General features: G+C 37.4%; 1 protein-coding gene across 1 annotated transcript in view; it reads left to right on the top strand.

Moving 5' to 3' along the window:
* Mysm1 (Myb like, SWIRM and MPN domains 1) overlaps positions 1-20697 on the top strand; it is a 34085-nt gene extending 13388 nt beyond the window's left edge. The window contains exons 8-21 of the mRNA XM_051188186.1: positions 1576-2330; positions 5807-5937; positions 7245-7348; positions 8887-8964; positions 10347-10435; positions 11822-11876; positions 12167-12217; positions 12805-12879; positions 13367-13555; positions 14668-14800; positions 16733-16838; positions 17011-17068; positions 18070-18238; positions 20070-20697. Of these exons, the coding sequence (XP_051044143.1) occupies positions 1576-2330; positions 5807-5937; positions 7245-7348; positions 8887-8964; positions 10347-10435; positions 11822-11876; positions 12167-12217; positions 12805-12879; positions 13367-13555; positions 14668-14800; positions 16733-16838; positions 17011-17068; positions 18070-18228 (1983 nt within the window). The 3' untranslated portion in view covers positions 18229-18238; positions 20070-20697. The remainder of the gene's footprint in view (positions 1-1575; positions 2331-5806; positions 5938-7244; positions 7349-8886; positions 8965-10346; positions 10436-11821; positions 11877-12166; positions 12218-12804; positions 12880-13366; positions 13556-14667; positions 14801-16732; positions 16839-17010; positions 17069-18069; positions 18239-20069) is intronic.
* Positions 20698-21382: the final 685 nt, after the last annotated feature.

The raw sequence follows: 21382 nt of genomic DNA, 5'->3' as shown, positions 1-21382 counted from the left end.
TGCGTGTTGCAGTGCTCCACGGTTCTCCATTGTTCTGAGAGTTGCTGTTGAATAGAGCAGAAGTTAAACAGTCTATAACAAATAGTATTCCTAGGAAGAAATGCTTAGCAGCCTAACATTACCTCTGGAAAATACCTGTTCTTTTATAAGTATTTGCACTGTAGAAGAAACTTGTTTAGGAGGTATGAATGTTAACCAACATGGTTATGAAATCTGTCTAAAAACGGACTGTTTTTATTATAAAAAGCTGTCTGAAAATCTTGACAGCCTTGTTCAGAAAGATGTCATGATCTATTTCTTAATTTTTCAAGTAATTTGTTCTGTATTTAACTCTATACATTTTCTTTAAAAACTAGGATATTTTATTTATTTTATATGTGTAGGTGTTTTGCTTATATATGTATGTGCATACACCATAGTGTATACAGTGCCCTCAGATGCCAGAACAGAGAGGGCATTGGATCTTGGAGTTACAGATGGCTGTGAGCCTCTATGTGGGTTCTGGAAACCAATCCTGGGTCCTCTAGAAAAGCAGCCATTACTCTTTAACTTCTAGGCCAGCTCTCCAGCTCCAGTTGTGTAGTTTTGATACTCAGAATATCTTACTGTGTTCATTTAAGATCTAGGAGCATAATTGTGTGAAATTTGGAAGTGCCTTCAGTGAGATTCTTTTTCTAATGTAAATAATGTCCTCTGCTAAATGTGCTTTATTCAATATAGCAAAAAAATTGGAATCAGCCTGTGACTGGATAATGAAACCTTATGGCGTGTGTGTGTGTGTGTGTGTGTGTGTGTGTGTGTGTGTGTGTGTGTGTGTGTGCGTGCATGCATGTGTGCGTGTGTGTGATAGAATACTGTTCAGCTTTAAAGAAAAATGAAATTACAAAATTCATAGGAAGATAGACAGACTTAGTGTGGTTTTGCTTAATATTATATATATATATTCTATCCTAGAAAGACAAAAACTAGATGTTCACTCTCATATGTGGTATCTAGTTAATAATATATGTATATAGTAAGCAAGTGTATGCATGGGTGCAGTATAGCATGTTAAAGAGAGCACAAGAAAGGCTAAATATTAGCAGATAAGGATGGAATGAGTGCAGATGATGGACATAAGGTGTGAAAGAAGATATAAGGTTAATTGTTTCCAGGCAATGGTGGCGCACATTTTTAAACCCAGCACTCAGGAGGCCAGCCTAGTCTACGGATCAAGTTCTGGACAGCCAGGGCTACACAAAGAAACCCTGTCTTGAAAAACAAAAAACAAACAAAAAGCTAATTGCTTTTCTAGTTTTAACTTTGTCAATGTCAATGTCAAGGAAGTTTCATTTTTGGTGTTGGATAAGTGCATAAAAATATATTCAATAGTGAAAGTGTAAAATCCGTTGTGAAGCTGTATGGCTTCAGAATGTCTTTTCTAACTATATAGAAGTTCTATAAGATTTTTAAAAAGCAAGTGAAGATATGATGGCTATCAGCATGTACTTAGTTTAAAAATATTTTATTTAATCTTTTGTGTGATTAAACTTCAAATCTTAATATTATGTGGATGCTATTTTGATTCTTAAAAAGGTAAAGTGGGGTGCGGAGAAAGAAACACCAACTCAGAAGAGCAGCAATGATCTTCAGGTTAAAAATAAAGATGAAAGGACAAAGGTTTGGGCAGCATCATGTTTAAGGGGGCGTGCTGATCCTAACTTGAATGCTGTAAAAATTGAAAATTTATCTGATGATGAAGACGTAGACATCACAGACGAACTGGACGAGTTGACTTCTCAATCACCACAAAAGAATTCTGGCAGCCATCTTACTTTAGACATTCCCAGTAGTAGGACTTGTAATGCCAACCAAGAAGAATTCATATGCTCAGAACGCGTGGTAGCTAAATCTTCTGAGGAGTATCTTCAGAACGTGGAGCAGAGTGAAGCAGAAGCATGTTCAAGCTCAGAAATTATATCAGGGGCTACGCAACACAACAATAGTGACAAAACCTCAGTCGAATTTAGTGAGGAGTGCAATAGAGTGGTTGAGGAGTTCAGTGTGCAAGCTGGAAAAGAAATAACAGATGAAGCAAAGCACTCACCTTCTCCAGAGCCCTGTGAGAGTCGGCAGGATTCCAGTGGAAGTGAAGTGTTTTTGCCTCCTTCCCAGATGGTGGAAGAAAGCCATGAGGTAGAAGAGCTTAAACCACCAGACCAAGAAGTGGAAATCGATAGAAATGTCATTCAGGAAGAAGAAAAGCAAGCAATTCCTGAGTTTTTTGAGGGGCGTCAAACTAAAACACCAGAACGCTATTTGAAAATTAGAAACTACATTTTGGATCAGTGGTAAGAATTACGTTGCACATGTTCTAAAAACTTGATACTCTGAAGTATGTTGATTAGGCCCATGCAGAATCAAGGATGTTCTAGAGATCAAAGAGCTTTCACATGTCCTCCTTCAGTAGTCAAGATTTAAAGTTTCTCATAGTGAACCTCTTTAAAACTTTGGTAAGCATCCCTTGCTATCATAACATCTGTCTTTCTGTTATGTGTGACCCTGGGAAGAAAGGGATGACCATTTGGGGGAAAGCAGTTTCTTGGGGCAATGTTGGGAGGCTATAACTATAAAAAACTACTGTCTGGGAAAGAACAGAATTTCCAGTTTTCATGTGTATTTGAGTATAAAAGAGGACAAACCTAGAAACGGGGGTGTCATTAAACATGGCTGATTACAGACTGTTCTCAGAAATAGCTCTTCAGTGCTTGCAACTTTGAATGTGGAATGAGCTCATTTACTAAACCAAAAGACCTCAGTCCTTATTAACCTAAAATCACTGAAAGTAACTAGATTTGTTCATGGTAGCTTATTAAGCTTCTGTTAGCCATCCATAGTTGCTATTGATGTTTTAGAGCTTCCCTATTCTTTGGGTGGGGATTCTATATTGTCCTTTATTTTTCTTTTATTAAGGGGTTTCCTGTCCTGTCTCATGCAATGGCTTTCTGCTAGAACCTAGAAATGCTACTGAAGATTACTATGTACCCTGTTAAGTAGCTCTCATTTCACTCAGATAGCATTAACTTACTTGGCATTTAAAGACAGCCATATTCTAAAGTGTTTTGCACTGATGAAAGCGCTAAAGAAACATCATCTGCCAGTGGATATCATTAGAGTAAGGAATACTTAAGAGAAACAGTTGACATTTAGGCAGTGCTTTGTGGTTTACAGAAAGCTGCCTTGTATCTTGCCTTCACAGCAGTCCTGTGAATAGGCAAATAAGATCTTTGCTGTTTGAAACAGATTAGATAGAGGTTAGGTTACCTGCCTTTGATCTTTCAACCATCCACTGACCTATGAGAGGCATCTGTCCAGCTCACTCATTCTGTTACATCACATTGCCTAGTTGACAGTTTTTAAATGCTAATTAAAGTACATCTCTGTTTATACCTGAGTGTGGTTTTGGAAATAAAAGGATGGATAGCCATAATTGAAGTCCTTCAAAATAGTTTCTACCTCAGAAATGTCACAGCTTGTGCATACTTAATGTTATTTTAAGCAAATTTTATTTGTTACACTGAATTTTGGATTAAATTATCAGGATAAATTCCATAGGTAGTATAAATTATATGGCAGTAGTTTTCTAAGTCCTTTACTTTAGTACACAAAGCCTATTTGGTGTTTGTTTAAATATGATCTAATAGAAAAGTGTAAAAACAAAGGTAATGTTTTTAAAGAGAAAAGCATAAAGTACAAAACAGAACACAAATAATACTTTAAAAAAGGAAAGGTAAAGTTTTGAAAATGAAGAGACCTACCTGATCTTTCTTGTCCATGAGAGCAGGTGCAATTGGTTTTATTTAGGATAAGTTTTTATTAAAGTGTTAACCAGCTCTTAACACTGTTATTCTGCCACATGCTGTGCATTATGTTTAAATCGTCTTCAATTCTCTTGATAGTCTTTACAAATGAAAAAGATGAAGTTCACAGAGGATGAGACACTAGGGGTGAAGCAATTTCAGTTTCTGTGTTGATTCAGTGTTTAAAGAGCTGGAACTCCAGCCATAGCTTCTTTTCCTCCATGGTGTCCCTGGCTGGCTCTTTGACTCCTCGGGTCTGCTCAGGGAAGAGGGGGGAGATCTTTGGTCATGCCCCTGTCTGTTCTTGCACCCTGTATTTATTTTTGTCACACTGCTTACTGCCACTGAAAAGGCTACAGTTTTGTCAATTGTCTTCTGTCCTAATCCCTCAAGAACACAGACAGTGTGAAGACAGTTCTGTTTTATTCATCAAGTGCACTCTGCTTAAGACAGGGCTGAGAAAACCATGGGCATTTCGGGTGTTGGGGGAGAGGATTGGATGTGTTTGCTGAACAGAAATGTTTGCTAACTAAGCTTTGAGCAAGGCTGTTGAGTTTCTGTCAAAGCCTTTTGGTTGGAGAAGACAGATGTAGACTAAGCCAGTATTAAGGCTCCTGACATTTTTTTATTTTTATTTTTTTTTTAAGTAGCTTCACTATTTCCTACTTTCTTGTCATATTTGTATAGTTTGTTTGTTTTGTTTTGTGGAGCACTGGAATGCCAGGTTTTCTGTAGGAATTACAACATTCTCCTCTATCACAATTGTTTTCATGTTGTATGGACTTCACAGGTTTATGGACTTAAATTTTGTCTGTTTCAGGAGGCTTTCCATAAGCACTCTGTCTAAAGTAGTCTGTTTGTTACCCTGTATCCATCCATCCACTTGGGCTTCTTTCTCGTTTTTAGCAATGTTACTTGGTAATGTAATATGTATTATTTGTTTATGTATTGGTGTTTAAGATCTTTGAATATGGGAACTTTGTATTATTCCCCTTTCAGACCCTTGTTCCTAGAACAGTGACTGGGACACAGGGCACAGTATTTATAGAATAAAGTGTGACTAAGTAGTACCTGTGCTGTCACTTAACGCCTGGGTCAGTGTGTGCATCTTGATCTTCCCACTTCCTCAAGTAAGGAGGTGCTGTTGTTATTCTGGCCAGGCTGTTTGCTCCTTTCTAAGATGGGATTGGTAAAACCTTGCTCTAAGAATTAGAAAGACTGAGCATGTGTACCTAAGAGTACAGCATTGGGCATAATCAGTACTTGACTTTACTATTGTAAAGTTCTCTGTGCCTATTAAATTTTATATTGTGCTTTCTAGCATAGTACATTAAGCAAATACATGATTATTATATGAATCTTTAATTTCATTGTAAGTTTCTTGATTCCTTTGGAAATCCCTAGAATACTTATATCTGTTTTCCTTTGAGACTAAGTGCTTATTATAATTAAAAATGAATATACAATATTTAAAACTTTTTGAGAGTTAATAATTAACAGCATTGGCAGAACTGGGAACGCCTTGGGACTGAAAGTATGACTCAGTATTAGAACAGTTGCCTAGCAACATGAGGCCAATACTATAAAAAAGGAAAAGTAGGGGGGCTGTCTCAGTACTAAATCTTAACTCCCAAAGTGCTCTTTTTATTCACAGATGTAGGTATGAATTTGATTCTGTACAAAGTAAGCTGCTAATTTCAAGGTTGGGGGATCCTGGGATCTATGGAGCTTAGTGTGGGGGAAGAATATTTATAACACAATCACACTTACAGGCACTTGTAAGTTGTCGCATCGTTTAAAGGTAACTTGTGAAAATAGGACACTTGGGTATTTATTTGTCACACAATTAGGCATTGCAGTGAGGGTAAAATTTTTAAGATATTTCATATATTAAAAGTGTTCCCCAGAAATCCTTTTTAAAATGTTTCTTTTCATCCAGAATAATTTTACTTCCATCTCTTAATTAGGGAAATATGCAAACCGAAATACTTAAATAAGACTTCAGTACGTCCTGGCCTGAAGAACTGTGGGGATGTTAATTGTATTGGACGGATTCATACATACCTCGAGTTGATAGGAGCAATCAATTTTGGATGTGGTAAAAATAAAAACCCAACAACATCTTTTACTTGGCATTTTTTATCCTTATAGCACCCATTAATTTTTATGATGGTTCAAATTCAAGTAGATTTAAGTATATGGAATTCAAAGAGTGTAACATTATGAAATAAGTGTGTCATTAAGATTTGATGTTAAACAGATTTCTGCTAATTAAACTGTTTCCCTTTGAAAATACAGTTTTAAAGGAAAATATTTTATCTATGTAATAGAAATAATTTAACAGAGTTCTTTGTCAAGTAAAAGTAAATAATTTATGAGAAGTCTAAGAATAGCTTATTTAAAAAGTTAGAAGCTAAGACCAGTATGGCTGTTAAAAAGGTTTAGATGTTGTGAGCATTTTTCTGCACATATTCCAAGATCCAACAAAATCTGAAATTTGAAGTGATATTCACTTTATACTATATTCCTGCTAGAGATACTTTCTAGCAATGATTAAATAAAGGCAGTAACTTACAAACTTGTATGTTAAATCTAATAAAAATACAAAAGTATTTTAACAAGGCTCATGAGGTACTCAGTGACATTTGCCCCTAAGTCTGAGATTTGAGTTTGATCACTGGGATCTACTTAGTAGGAGAGAACCAACTCCAGCAAGTTGTCTTATGACTTCAAACTGCATGCACCTGCATTTGTGTATGCGCACACACACACACACACACACACACACACACACACACACACACACACACGTTTTTAATTAGTGAAAGTATTTCAGTCTGATTTTTCTGATTCAAAGTTGATGAGTGTGGATATATCAGAATGAATTCGTCCCGATACTGAATTCTCATGACAATGCTCTGAAAAACTAATGGTGAAGGGTGCAGGTAGTGATAAAGTGACTTTACCACCCCTGGTTCTGGAGGTAAGCTAGAGAGCTAACCAGAAAGCCTGACGGGTGATTTCACCTCTGTGTATTAAGGAGCAGTCTGCCTTAGGGCTACTCTCCACGTATGTGGCCCCAAGCTGTAGAAATGAGCTATTTGTGAAACTAAGTTATTTTAGCTGCAGCCACAGAGATGACATAGTTTTCTCTATTAAACTGCCAAAGTCAACAAAGTGGGCTCAGAACTCATTTAACCAGAAGTTATACTTGTTTCTTAATAATTGCTTTTATTGAGCTGCCATTTTGTTAACAGCATTTTCATTTGAGAACTAGGTGGCACATCACATGTACAATGGTGGGATAAGAATCATGAGAGTTCAGCTTAGTCAGTATAGCATTTCTTCCTATTTAATGGATTTCACAGAATAATAGATTGTTTTATCTTTACTGAATTCCAACAGAGCAGGCAATATATAACAGGCCACCGCCAGTTGACAAAGTTCGAGTGAGTGACAGAAAAGATGCAGAAGCTGCATACCAGCTTGCCTGGCGCCTACAGTCTATGGTAAGCAGCTGTTTTCCTAAACAAATGGCCATTGAGTAGAAGAACATGTTTTCTCTTGTGTTTCACCTTAGCCATTTAATTTTATGCTTTTCTATTGTATATGAGACAAAAAACAAACAAACTAGAAAACCCTTCAAGTTCATTGTCAAAGTCTCTAGAAATATCTGGCCTTGGGTACTTGGTTTTGACTTGTAACCTAACCTGTTGGGTAGAGAGATGGCTCAGCTGTTGAGAGCATATGTTGCTCTTGCAGAGGACCAAAGTTCAGTTCCCATTATGTACACCATGCAGACCACAAGTGTTTTAACTCCATTTCCAGAAGATCTGATACCCTGTGTACTGGCCTCCTGGGCATCTGGCATGCATGTAGTGCATAGACATACATGTATGCAAAACACCTATAAACATTAAGAAAACATAAAAAAACAAACAGCAACATACACACACCATCTGAGTGTGGTGGCACATGCATTTAACCTCAGCGTTCAGAAGGTAGAGGCAGGCAGGTCTCTGAATTCAAGACTAGCCTGGTCTCCACAGTAAGACACTGTCTTCAGAAACAAAACAACAGTTATCCAGCAAGTGTCCTTTAGGGCAAAATATATTAAGATCTCATTAGTTTCACATTAAGTTGGTGGCAGGCAAAATAATTCTTAGACTGTTTTTTTTTTTTTTTTTTTTTTTTTTTTTTTGTCTGTGAACAATTTCTACCTAAATTTGCTGTCTTAAGAAAAGCTGTTTTAGAGTGGCTTTTTGGCTATCATACAAGTTACACACCTCTCTTTGGCAGCTGGCCCATTTAAAAAACCTCAGATACAGTGTTTGCAAGACTAGTTGAGTCATAGAGTTCATACGTTTGTAGTTTTTTACTGTTTGCATTAACTTGGCAGTGGCCTTTCTATACCTGGGGTAATCATTTTGATTCTATTTTCTCTATACCTTTTGCTGTGTGTTCTTTTTTACCACAGATAATTAGAAGCAAATCTGTTTTCTTGGTGCTTCTTTATAGTCTTAGCAGTATTTTTATCTTGGTATTTTAGCTCCTAAATGGTAATGGAAAGGAAAATAAAAAAAGAAATCAAGTAAAATGCAGAATGTCATGAGTATCATGTTTTTTAAAGTGGTCCCTTGATGCCACCACCTAGTTCCTACCTAGCTAGTGTTGCTAGTGCCTACAAGAAGTCAGTTGAGGGCCAAATGGTGCTGGCACATGCCTTTCATCCCAGCACACGGGAGGCAGAGGAGGCAGAGGCAGGTGGATCTCTGTGAGTTCAAGGCCAGCCAGCCTGATCTACAGAGCGAGTGCCAGGACAGACTCCAAAGCTAAACAGAGAAACTGTGACTCCAAAAACCAAAAAAAAAAAAAGCGGAGAACTGATTATTACATACAATCAATAGAATATAGTTTAATGAGTTGATGATCAGATATAAATAATAGAGTTTTAGGTGGGTAGTGTTAAGTTTTGTGTGTTCGTGTGTTAAAGATTTTGTCAGGTTAATTTTGTTACACTTTGCCTTTGTTTTTTTTCTTAACATAGCGTACAAGGAGACGTAGGGTCCGAGATCCATGGGGAAACTGGTGTGATGCAAAAGACTTAGAAGGGCAAACATTTGAGGTAATTTTGACCTTATTTGTGACTTATCCTTGGAAATTTGTCTCATTATATTATTCATGTATATTCTAATGTCATTATTGAGGTGTGTGTTCTTGTTCCCAGGTTAATTAGTTTATTGAAGAGTTACCATTAACCAAACCAGAGGTATCAGTGGTACAGTTACCTATGAGTCTGATTTGCACTCAGAACTTTGATTCTATCTCTACAGCATTGTCTCTAAATCAGAAATAGTGCCAGACCGAGCAGTTGCTATGCCCTATTCATTTCATTAAATGATGTTCCTTTAAGTGTTGTTTGTTAAACCAGTTAAAATACTGTTCTAAACATTAGGCATATCGAATTATAATTATTGAAATGTCATTTCCACTAATAGAAATTGGGTCCCTGAAAGGGAACATAGCAACAAATATTGTACATAGATATATACACACATGCAAGTGTGTCCACATACAGAATTTGTAGATAATTAGAATAGTAGAATGGAAAGGAGGTGTAAATGTATATTTATTAGCTTTGTTATCTCAGGTAGATCCTTAACTGTACTAAATCTCAAATTTATTTTATGAAATAAGGATGATAGTTCTCTGAAAGGATTTTTAAAAAATGAGATGAAGTATATTAAGGTCCTAGTATTAGTCATTCAGTAAGCCCACTTGGACAAGGTACTCAATGAATGTTACCTTTCTTATGCCCCTCCCCCTCCTGTCCCTAACCTTATACCTGGTACTATTGTTGGCATATTAATAAGTAATACGTGGTTCCTTCCCATAAGGTTGGTCTAAGGATATGAGGTACTCCCAAAGAGTGTGATGAGGAAAGAGTTTGAACCAAAGGATCAGGAGAAGAGTCATCTCAAAATGTAGATGGAAGCATTCTAGGCTGAGGGAGTGCACAAGCAAAGGTACAGACACAGGAAAATACTAATATTCTGGGAAAGGTGATAGTCTGCTTCATTAGAGTGTAGGGGTGGTAGTGGAAATTACTAGGTTATATGGACATTAATGCTTAGTTTCACAGTATGCTATGGCACTGAACTACCGCCTAGCCATTGGAATCAGCATTCTTGATCATTACATGGTGGTATCGTGAGTTTCAGCCACCTGAGCCCTGGGAACTAGAAATGAGAAATAAAGACTTGGAGGTGTGTGAAACTTAATGACTTATACCTTTGAAATGGGCAAGTCAGGAGAAGAAATATATTTTCATTTTGATAAGGCTATATATTTTGTTATAATTTTAAAAGTTATTGCCCAGTATTTACTAGTAGCAAGGAAACAATGTTGTCAGTTTTGTTCTCACATCTTGTTCTCACATGTCCTTAACTGTTTTATTTCTTCTGCCTGAATAGCTGATGAACCCTTTGATTGGCTGTTTTATTTTAGCATCTGTCTGCAGAGGAATTGGCAAAGAGAAGAGAAGAGGAAAAGTGCAAACCTGTTAAATCTTCAAAAGTTTCAAAACTAACAAAAAGGTACATTTTTTTTGTTATATTGTGTAATTTCTTAACTTACCACACATGGTTAGAGAATATATGAAAAACACCCAGTAGCTCCATTAGCTACATTGTATAATATATACAAGGTAAAATAGTTTTCTTTTCCTGTGTGTGTGTGTGTGTGTGTGTGTGTGCGCGTGCGTGCGCGCGCGCGCCATACATGCTATGATGAAGCTGAGGATGACCTTAAACCACTGATCCTCCTGCTTCTACCTCCCAAGTGCTAGGATTACAAGTATGTCCCGTCTCACCCAACACCTTCCTTTTTACAAAGTAAAGTTCTTCTTTGTTCAGTTTTTAAAATCCCTATATGTCTTGGGCCCCGGGGCACAAACTTAATAAAGTAAAATACCTCACATACTATTTTGTCAAGTGGTAATTCAACATGCTACTCTTTCCAAGTTGTCTTAATAGGAACATTTTTGATTGCCATTCCTTCTGTAAACATTCCAATACCTGGAAATACAGCACAGTGATTAGGAGCACTTACTACTCTAGCAAAGGACTTAGGTTCAGTTCTCAGCACGTATATTGTGGCTCATAACCATCCATAACTCTGGTTCAAAGGGATCTGACATGCCCTTTGAACAATCATGGGTACCAGACACATACATGGTATTCATATCTGTATTCAGTTAAAACACTGATGCACATAAAGTAAAATTGTATAAATAAAATAGTAATAAATTTAAAAACTGTTCTGCTATTTTCAAAACTCAATTTTTAGGATTTTTTTTCTGGTTTACACATGCTTTTGTATCTGGTCTTGCTTAGATTCCCCTCTCCATTTCTTTACATTTTGAAATAATATCATAGGGCTTTCCAGTTTGCTTTAATTGTTTCATAGACTTGTTAATTACTCCCGAATTTAAAAAGTGTTTATTGAATCCCCACTGTAGTGGATCTATTATGACACTGTCAAGTGTCGGTGTGCATTTGTCTCTTGAGACAGACTCCCGGTACATATCCCTGGTTGGCCTAGAGCTTACTGTAGACCAGGCTGGCCCTTGCCTCCTGAGTAGTGGGGTTAAAGGTGTGCATTGCAGCTGTTTTGAGAAACTCCTTACTTGAACTTCTGTCAGATCTCATGTCAGGGAAATAGTTGTTTCTCCAAACTTTTGGTCTCCTTTTAGTTGAAGAGTTGCATCTGCTTACCAGCTCCTTCAGTGCTAAAGAGAAATAAAACATCAGAGCTACTTTGTCCAGAGTTCCCATTTTCTGTTAGAGCTAAAAGAACGTGTAGCTCCTTCTAAGGGATTCTCCTGCTCTAATGTTTTTTCATACAGGCAAAAGTTTGGGTTTGTATTATTGCTGATTTTTCAAATTAGTTTTTTTTTTTTTTTTTTTTTTTTTCCTTTTCAGCTCACTTGATCCTTTCCAGCTGATACCTTGTAATTTTTTCAGTGAAGAAAAGCAGGTACTTGTTATCAATGAGTAATCACCAATAATCAGACAGGAAATACTTACTCTTTACCTGTGTGTGTGAGGCATGTGTAGTGGACATGGCAGGGTATAGTAAGGATCAGGTGAATGGTTCAGGAAGGAAGTAAGAGGGAAGAGCAGTTTCCTGCTGGGCCTTTGAAGCTTAGTTGTGTTTAAGTCTCATTTGTACTGAACTTTGACTGATGAAAACTTGGTGGGGTGGGTAGGGAGAAAAAGATAGAATCTCAGTTTTTATGCTCTCCTCCTTTTCTTTTTATATTTTAGGAGCCCTTCCAGGTGAAAGTAGCTTCAGAAGCACTTTTAATAATGGATTTGGTAAGGATAACCTTACTTAGTTATTCTGGTTTCTGATCTTGTATTTCCTTAATTAATTTTTTTTAGACCTAAGAAAAAGTGGAAGATTTATATTTCAAATTTTAACTGTTTTCTTTATAAGGAATCTAATTTCTTTTGAAGGGAAGCCAGACAATTGTATGTTTCCATATTTTAGAAAAAAATAAATTCATGTGAGTTTTATAGACTGTCTACCATCATTAACCTCTTACCATTTTCTGATAACCCATGTCTGCTGCCTGGTAGATGACGACACTCCACTGCATCTCCCTGTGTGTGCTTTACTGCCTGCAGACCCTCTTAACAGTTTGTGTTTGAGGTCCCTTTCCTACAGAAGGTCCTAGTGTGACTCACACTGATCTTTGAATGCAGATGGTATGTTCTTAGCAGGTTTCATGTTCTGTTGTGTGCTTCAGAGATTCATAGTAGCAGGAAGGGACTGAGCCCAGAGGCTAGCTCCCTGTCAGCCAGCTCCCAGCTGTGCCTCTCCTCAGAGCAGCACACTCACAGAACTCTTCTTTGTTGGCTGCCTGTGTGGATTTGGTCTGAGTCTCTGCTCTATCCCGTAGCATGCTCATGTGTCTATGGCGGAGGTGATTGGGCTGTTAGGAGGAAGATATTCAGAGGCTGAGAAGACTGTTGAAGTAAGTCTTCTTTTTCAAACGTTTTAGTTACCAAGTCTTACTGCCATTCCAAATATATTATAGAATTCAGAAAGTATAAAATACTGATTTTATCTGTATGTATGAGAATATACAAGTATAGAAGTTATGTATTCAGAAGTGACTTAGCATTCCATTTACTGAACATCTGTTTCCTGTTAAGAGGGAGAGGATTCTGCCAGCCTTGGCTACCTATTACCTCCACCAGTGAAAAGCTACAACTAAGAGCAATAATGTATTCTAGTGCTTGTGAGTAAATGCTGGCACACATCATTTAGCTAAAATTATTTTCACATGTAATAGGAATTGTTGAAAATGCCTTTGAGTATTTTGTTATGCCTTTGGGTGTTATGGAAAACTAACAATTATCATGCCTTTTAGATTAGAAAAAAATGCTACCTAAGTTCATAGCCTACAGTCACACTTTTGGAGTTTATTTGGCAAGTAATGTATGTACAATTCTTTACAGGTCTGTGCAGCAGAACCATGTAACAGTCTGAGTACAGGACTACAGTGTGAGATGGATCCTGTATCACAAACACAGGCCTCAGAAACATTGGCTCTTAGAGGCTACAGTGTCATTGGGTGGTACCATTCTCATCCTGCATTTGATCCTAATCCATCTTTACGAGATATTGACACACAAGCCAAATACCAGGTGTGTTTATAGTGTTACATACCTACATTTTATAAACTATTACATATCCTCCTGTTGGTTTCTGTGAAATTAAATATCAGTTATTTTTAGGCTGAAATAACTTGCTTTCCCCCCCCCCCCCCCAATTACATCAGTAAGCATTTGGAAGGTCAACAGTTGAGTATAGACAGGTTTTGGGTTTTTTCTTGGTTTGGCTTTTTGTTGTTGTTGTTTGTTTGTTTGTTTGTTTCTATGGACAAGCTCTTAGAGCCCTTAAAAACTGATAGAAGTAGATTTGTTATAGCTGTAGTAGTTGAAAGCATTGATATATCTCTTTGTGAAAACAAATTGTGTTTTTACTCTCATGTTTGATGTGTATATGTAGATAGCTATTTGTAAGTTATTGCCACGTTGTTAAGAATTACAGTCAAATGAATGACATTGTAGTATGTAAACACATTTGGGGTGTGTATTTTGTTTTGTTTAACAAAGACTCTTCTTACTCTGTGGGCCCAGACTGGCCTGTAACTTATGGTAATTCTCCACTTTCATACCTCAGCCTCTTGAGTACTGAAATAGATGTGTATCACCACATCTAACTAATATATGTGGCATTTCTGTTGTCTTTTTGTTTTTAATTTTGTTTTTATGTATGTTTGTGAGGTAAGGTGCACACTCCTGTGTGTTTGTACATGAACCAGAGGAGAACATTGGTGTCCTTCTGTCCCTTTCCATTTTATTCTTTTGACATGGAGTGTCTCATTGAACCTATAGTTAGGCTAGGGTACCCAGCTAGTACCTTCCTGCCCTGTCTTCACATCCCCTTCCTCAGTACTAAGGCTGAAAGTTACCACAGGCTTATGTGGGTTCTGGATAGGTGAAACCTGGTCCTCCTGCTTGCATATTTAGTGTGCTCTTGCATACTAAACCACCTTCTCCCCAGCCACGCTGTATGCATTTTTAAGGCTCTTTTTCTGATGAAGGTGAACAGTTTGGGCCTGAAATGAGTACATAAGGCATTTCATTCAGTTGCTGATGTTTGTACAGGACCCTTTTTTGTTTTCTTTCCTCCAGCTAACTATCAATTAGAGCCTTGAGAGTTGAAATTAATTATAATTTTCTTTTCATTGCAGACTTATTTCTCTAGAGGAGGAGCAAAGTTCATTGGAATGATTGTTAGTCCATATAATCGAAGTAATCCTTTACCATATTCCCAGATTACCTGCTTGGTTATAAGTGAAGAAGTTAGTCCAGATGGTACCTATCGTAAGTTTCAGCAATGATAACTTCTTACTGACCCTATCCTCAAGTCAAAGAACTTGTGTAAAACTGTTTGATGAGAAAGTGTATCAGACCAAGGACTCATTGCATACCACGTAGTTAAACCACCCTCTTCCCTGTCATTCTAGTGTTACCATGGTCTTAGATAAAAGGATGACAATGTGGAGAAATGTTAGTGCAGGAAGTGTATCTGATGAGCACTGCAGACATTTTGTTGCACAGGCGGTGTACACACAGATCACTGTAAACATTGCATGCATGGGAAATGTGTATATATTGGGCACTGGAGACATTGCATGCAAACACAAAACATAGTTCTCAGAAGAATATTTTTATCAATGCAATCTTGTTTTCTCTGCTGTGGCATGCAAATAAAGAAAAAACAAAAAACAAAACAAAACCGTAACCCAGGTTTCCATTACCCTCCCCCACCCCCCAGGGGTATTAGGATTGACTTCAGAACTCCCAAGTCCCATCTGTCTCAAGAAAGTATTAGTTTGACCTAGCCAGCTACCCAACTTGGTTTCTCTGGAATATGTGTCTTCTGTATGTTTCCTTGTGACTGTTCTAGTCATCTCTGTCTACATAGGAATTAATTCAGCAGACTAAGAAAGGCAGGGAGGGGTCTTTGAAAGGAAGTAGTTGGAGACTCAGAGTTTCTCTGGGTGTAGTTCTGTGTGAACTACATTTGCAACAGTTCCTTCCCTGTGAATCATGGCATCTTTGACACTACATACTGTATTGTACTCGTTTTTTCTATCCAGCTTCCGGCATGGAGCCTGGCATAAAGTGGATTCTAAATGAATTTTTGCTTATTATGATTACTTTCTCTTTAGTCGTAATCATCTGTCCTTGGTAAACTCTTTCAGCATGGTTGACTATTAATGTATTTTTATTTTAATAAATCTGCAGTACTGTTTCTGCTTTAATGGCCACTTTGGCTTTAGATGCAATTTAGTTACTATTTTTGTATCCTTAGTATTTTTGTATCCTTAGTATTTTTGTATCCTTAGTACCAGCTAATGAGCACTCTGGATGAATAATATCAGTATTAGTCCATAATGCCCTGTGGAGTACAGCACATAATACACATAATTCTTCAACCTCCCTTTTTAACAGAAAGCATCACCATAAACTTGTCTGCACTTTAAGTCAGATCTCAGTCATCTGGGTTTTGGTCATGAGCCTTTACTCCAATCATATCTAATACAGTACATGTGACTATTCACATTTTAAATCATTGGAATTGAATAATTTAAAATTTATGTAATTCTGCTTCTGGCCAAAATGAAGTAATAAGGACTTTTTTGAAGCAACCAAAAATACTAGGCAAAATATACAAAACAGTAGTATTTTATTTAGGACATAGCTTGGGCTCTAAAGGAAGATGGTTGCTAAAAGATGGGACACAAATCAGTTAAGCCCAATTTGCTATACCAGGAGGAGAGAAACACAACCAAGTCCTGGCAAACTTGAGAGAAGGTGATGGACTTGGGGCAACTAAGTTACCAGAGAACAGTCTGCCATAGTATTTCAAAGTGAACTCCAGAGAGCTGTAGAAGACAGCCCCTCAAAGTATAGACAACACGTGTAGTGAAGAAACTCAGAGCCAGGAGACAGTCACTAGGAAGAATTGCAGTCTGAAGGCCTGGCAGTTTTCTCAGCTATCTTAAGAACGCTGCTGCTGATGCAGCTGGCCATGGGCTTGATGACTTGTGTCCTAGGGAGGTACAATGCCTTGTTTTGCTGAGAACAGGCCAGTTTGTTTCTGATACTGCCCCTTTCAGCATAAAAGATCTCTTGGCTTGGATGGTAAGTGAGATGCTACCCTACCTTTCACGGTGCTTTTCATAGAACTGTCAAAAAAGGAGATTGGAGAAATAGTTGATGAAAATGTCCTTCTCTACACTTCTCTAGGTTTACCTTACAAATTTGAAGTACAACAGATGTTAGAAGAACCTCAGTGGGAATTAGTGATTGAAAAGACAAGATGGATAATTGAAAAATACAGGTTTTCTCATAGGTATGTATTGTGGTTTTGTGATGGCCCCAAATTTGCAGTCTTTCTCATTAAATTGAATCAGAGAAAGCAAAGCCTAGGTTAAATATAGAATCCTGATGTCTGGGTTCAGTGACATTTTATTATACAACCAGTTGTGTATTTGTCTCATGGGTTTCTAAATTTCTTCCTACAGCAGTGTCCCCATGGATAGAATCTTTCGCCGGGATTCTGACCTAACTTGTTTGCAGAAAGTAAGCTGCCTTCATTTTTAATTGCTTTTATTATTCAGACTCCAAAGCTGGTGTTCCTGATGTGTTTTCCACTGTTCTGTGGGTACATTTTCTGTTTCCTTTATTGATTTACTTTGTAAAATTAAGGTGTTCTATTGGCTAAACTTATATGTAGAAATAATACTATTTTAGAATGCATTTACTGATATATTTCTTTGCAGGTTACCATTGTATATAATAAAGAACCTTTGATCTTTCTGTAAAATTCATGAGTACCATGTTTCCCTTTTAACCATAACATTTGGCCATTTAAAAATGTATAGTATAAATCTAATTTAAGTTTAAGTGGTCATTTTGCTCTAACATTGAACTTAGAAAGTAACAGTTTAGAAACAACACCATCACCACCCCTGCGCGCGCGCACTCGCACACACACACACTCACTTCTAATAAGATGGATAGTGTCAACACTTTTGTTTTAGTTATTTGAAAATATTGTGAAAAGTAAACATATTAAGTTATTTTTGCTACATTTTCGTATTTACTATTGAAAGACTAATGTGTGCATCCTTCAAGAAAACTGGCCAAGGACTATATAGTTCTTTTTTTTTGTCCCCCTCTCTGTCTCTTTTTTATTTGTTTGGTTTTGGTGCCGGGACTCAGTTTACCCTTGGATATGGTCACCAGGCACTGTGCTTCACCCCAGACCCACAGTTTTATGTGCTTCAGTGTTTTTGTTGTTTGTTTTTAAGCCTTTAGAGATGGCTCTGTAAGTGTAACTGCTAAAGGGGGCAGCAAACATGGATTTGTCCAAAGTGGAGAGCATTGCTTGCACATATTTTGTTTCCTGTGGAATTCCACAGGAGCTAAACTTAACCTTCAACCATGATTCCAATGTTCAAGCTGAGATTGTTCAGAAAAAACAGTGTTTCTCATTTGAGTATTTCTGAGGTTTGAAAAGAAATTGTGACAGTTATGCAAGCCCTCTTAATACTTAAATATACATTTTTGTTTTCAACTAGCTTTTGGAGTGTCTAAGGAAAACACTAAGCAAAGTAGCCAATTGCTTCATCGCTGAGGAATTCTTGACTCAAATAGAAAATTTGTTCCTTTCTAATTACAAAAGCAAGGAAGAAAATGGACTGGCTGAAGAAAACAGTACAAAGGAGTTGTTCATGTAATTATTTAAAAGTAAGACATTCTGTTCTAATCTTGGCATGCTACTGTAAATAGTTGAGACTTTAAAGCAATATAAATAACTTAAGTATTTTTATCTGACAACCTGCTACAGAGTGCCAACATGGGCAAAAAGAAAATATCCTCAAACATTCAGAGAAGAAAACAAAGGAGAGAGTAACCAGTTTTCAGTCCCATGCATTTGCTTCAGTTTGAGTGTGTAGCTCTGGACAGATAGTCAGTATTCTCAGTGATTTCAATATTTAAGATGAATTTCACAAGTGAAACAGTTAGCTCCAGCTCTGCCTAAATTACAATAGTGTTGGAAAAAATGTCATTTAACTGGACTTGGTAATGTAACCCTCCACCTAGCTTTTTCCCCTACTGTCAGGAGAGACAAATAACAATAAAGCTACAATCAGATGTTGAAGTTTTAGATCATCTTACAGATTTAACCCAGTTTATACTTTCTGAATAAGGAACAAAGCTATAAACTTTTTCATGGTAAGAACCAGTTAGTGACTATTTCTGTTAGCTTAAGAACTGGTGTTTGCCCATTATCCAGGCCTTCTTAGTGGTAACAGTTTTGTTACCTTGAAACTGAGTTCAAGTTTAGAATTTTCCTTTTTTGTTATTGTTGCAGTTGTAGCCAGAAAAGAGGGCAGTGCTGGCTGGCCTTACAGTCTTAGGTGGCCTGAATCTGATTTGAAGAAACAAAGTTTGCTGTCTCTAGGCTAAGGTCCCTATGTACAACTCAGTCTAATCTAATCTAATCTCCCAGTGTTATTTCAGCTCTGATTTTATCTGTTGATTTTTTTTTTTTTTTTTTTTTAAGGTTGCTTCTTTGGAACTTCATTTTAGGATTGTATAGTTGCCAAATCAATGTGTATCTTTTAAAGAAAACTGGTAGTTTTTCCATATGAACAATGAAACGTACAAAAAAATCAGGAATCCTGAGCTCTCAAGCTAATTTGTGTCAGCTTTGGTATATGACTTTGATCTAGGCACATGTCTAAAATCCAGGTCCTTCCATTGAAATTCAGAAAGCTGAATATTAAACTTGGTGTCTCTTTAAGCACAGAAGATTCTGAAAGTCAGTAGCATTCATTCCTTTGTGTTTTCTGCCTCTCACCTGTCTCTTCATAGGCTGCTGGGACAGACCTAGACATGGATGTTGATTAACTTTCTTGATTGGTGTTTCCCTAGCATGTTGTTGAGTTGTTAAAAGTTCTTTGTCAAATCTGGGTTTTCCACATGCCCATAGTTAATCATCTTCACTACCCTGAGCTACACTGTAAGGACTTAAAAGATGGCAGTAGTCAGAGTGCAGGGCCTTGAGAACACAAGTTTTTAAGCAACTACTAAGGGTCTATTTTCTGACTATTCAATACATTTATAATGTTATCTTATGAAATATTTTTAAGTACAGAGAAGTATATACAAAGTGGTGATATCTCAAACCTACTGTTCAGAAAATGCTTCACACAGGAATTCTTTCCAGTTGTTTTTGGGGGGGTTTGTTTTTGTTTTTTATTTGTCTTTAGTTGTTGTTTTTTTTTTTTTTTTTTTTTTTTTTGGTTTTGTTTTGTTTTTGCTGTTTTTTCAAGACAGGATTTCTCTGTGTATCCCTGGCTGTCCTGGAAATCACTATGTAGACCAGGCTGGCCTCGAACTCAACAGAGATCTGCCTGTTTCTGTCTTCCTATTCCTGGGATTAAAGGCATGCACTACCACCACTTAGCTTTCTTTACCAGTTTTTAACGGCACAAATTTAGAACATTCAGATTTATCATTTGTCTGCTGTTGTTTCTTATCTGTTCTCCATGCTGCTTTTCTCTTGTCATAGTGTCTACATGCTTTGGCAACTGCAGATGGCTCCAATGCTGACCTTGCCAACCTTGGCCTCTAGAGCCAAGGCCTTAAAGATGTACAGATGAGTCTGGAACCAAGGGGGCAGGCTCCTAAAGAACAGTGTTTGCAGAAGCAGAGGACCAGAGCCACCTGAGACCCTTCAGCCCAAGTTCTGTCTTTTTGGAGGACATAACTGTAAAATAATGATCTTAAATTTGTTTCTTGTTATGACCTGGGTAAGTTAAATTATTATCAGTACTTCTCCTATATAAGATTTAGTCTTCTTCAAAAATAATACTCAAGAAAGCAAAATCAGTGAAACAAGACCAGCAAGGTAAAATTCCTTTGCCATCATTTACCCTCGACCTTTCTTCTCAAGTCCTTTAAGTGACCTGAAGCTCCCATTTCTAGAGTTGGTTTGACCCTGTGCTCACAGCTCGTGAGGCTTTTAGCCGCAAGCACTTTTGCCCACCTGGACCCCCTTCCATACAAAATTTAAAATGTACATTTAATAATTGTGTTTGTATAAAATGACAGTATTCATATTTTGGATTAAAATATTCCTTTGATGTAAAACTTGGATTATTTTTACAAATAAAATTAAGTGAAATGCTTGTTACATGCCCTGGGAGTCTGAGACACTGTGCCTAATGAATGGCTTGCCCTGTCTGTATTCAGAAAGTGTTGGAAAAATGCAATTAGTATTTTCTGTCCCCTTCCCACCACCTTTAAGTTATGTATTGTCACTCTATCCTGTAGCACAGCAGTTCCCATGGTCACAGGCCTATACATCTCAACTTTGTTCTTTCCCATCCTAGCCAGAATTCAGCTTACCACCATTCGTTTTTAGGAGAGTCAGAGACTGGAGGTGGGTAGGGGAGGATTAGGTGACAGTAAGTAGAAGTCAATAGACAGATATGTTTATTCAGGTTCCTGCTTTTACAGCTTGTGCCTTACCTCTTTTATCTCAAGCCTTTTTATTCATCCGTTCTCACAGCTCATAGATTTATACCTATATTTCACTTTATATAGGTATAAAGTAAAGGTGATGAACAGACCCATTTAGATTTCCCTGCTGTGGTTTGGTACTGACCCAAGCATCTCCACAGACTGCTCCTCCTCTCAGGCTGAGGGGTAGGTGAGGTCTGTGACATGCAAGACTGTAAGCATATTCAGCCTCTTCAGTTCTCAGGACAAAGAAAATGGCAGCCTCAGCATGCCAGCCCAAGCTGTCCTGCTTTTTAGATTACCTTTTCCATATATATCGCTGGGTTTGAGTGTGATGGGGAAGCTGATAGAACCAGGATG

The sequence above is a fragment of the Phodopus roborovskii genome, unplaced genomic scaffold (assembly GCF_943737965.1).
Source record: "Phodopus roborovskii unplaced genomic scaffold, PHOROB, whole genome shotgun sequence".
NCBI classification, from domain to species: domain Eukaryota; kingdom Metazoa; phylum Chordata; class Mammalia; order Rodentia; family Cricetidae; genus Phodopus; species Phodopus roborovskii.
The sequence above is the reverse complement of the archived record's forward strand: the minus strand, read 5'-3'. Positions and strand labels throughout refer to the sequence as shown.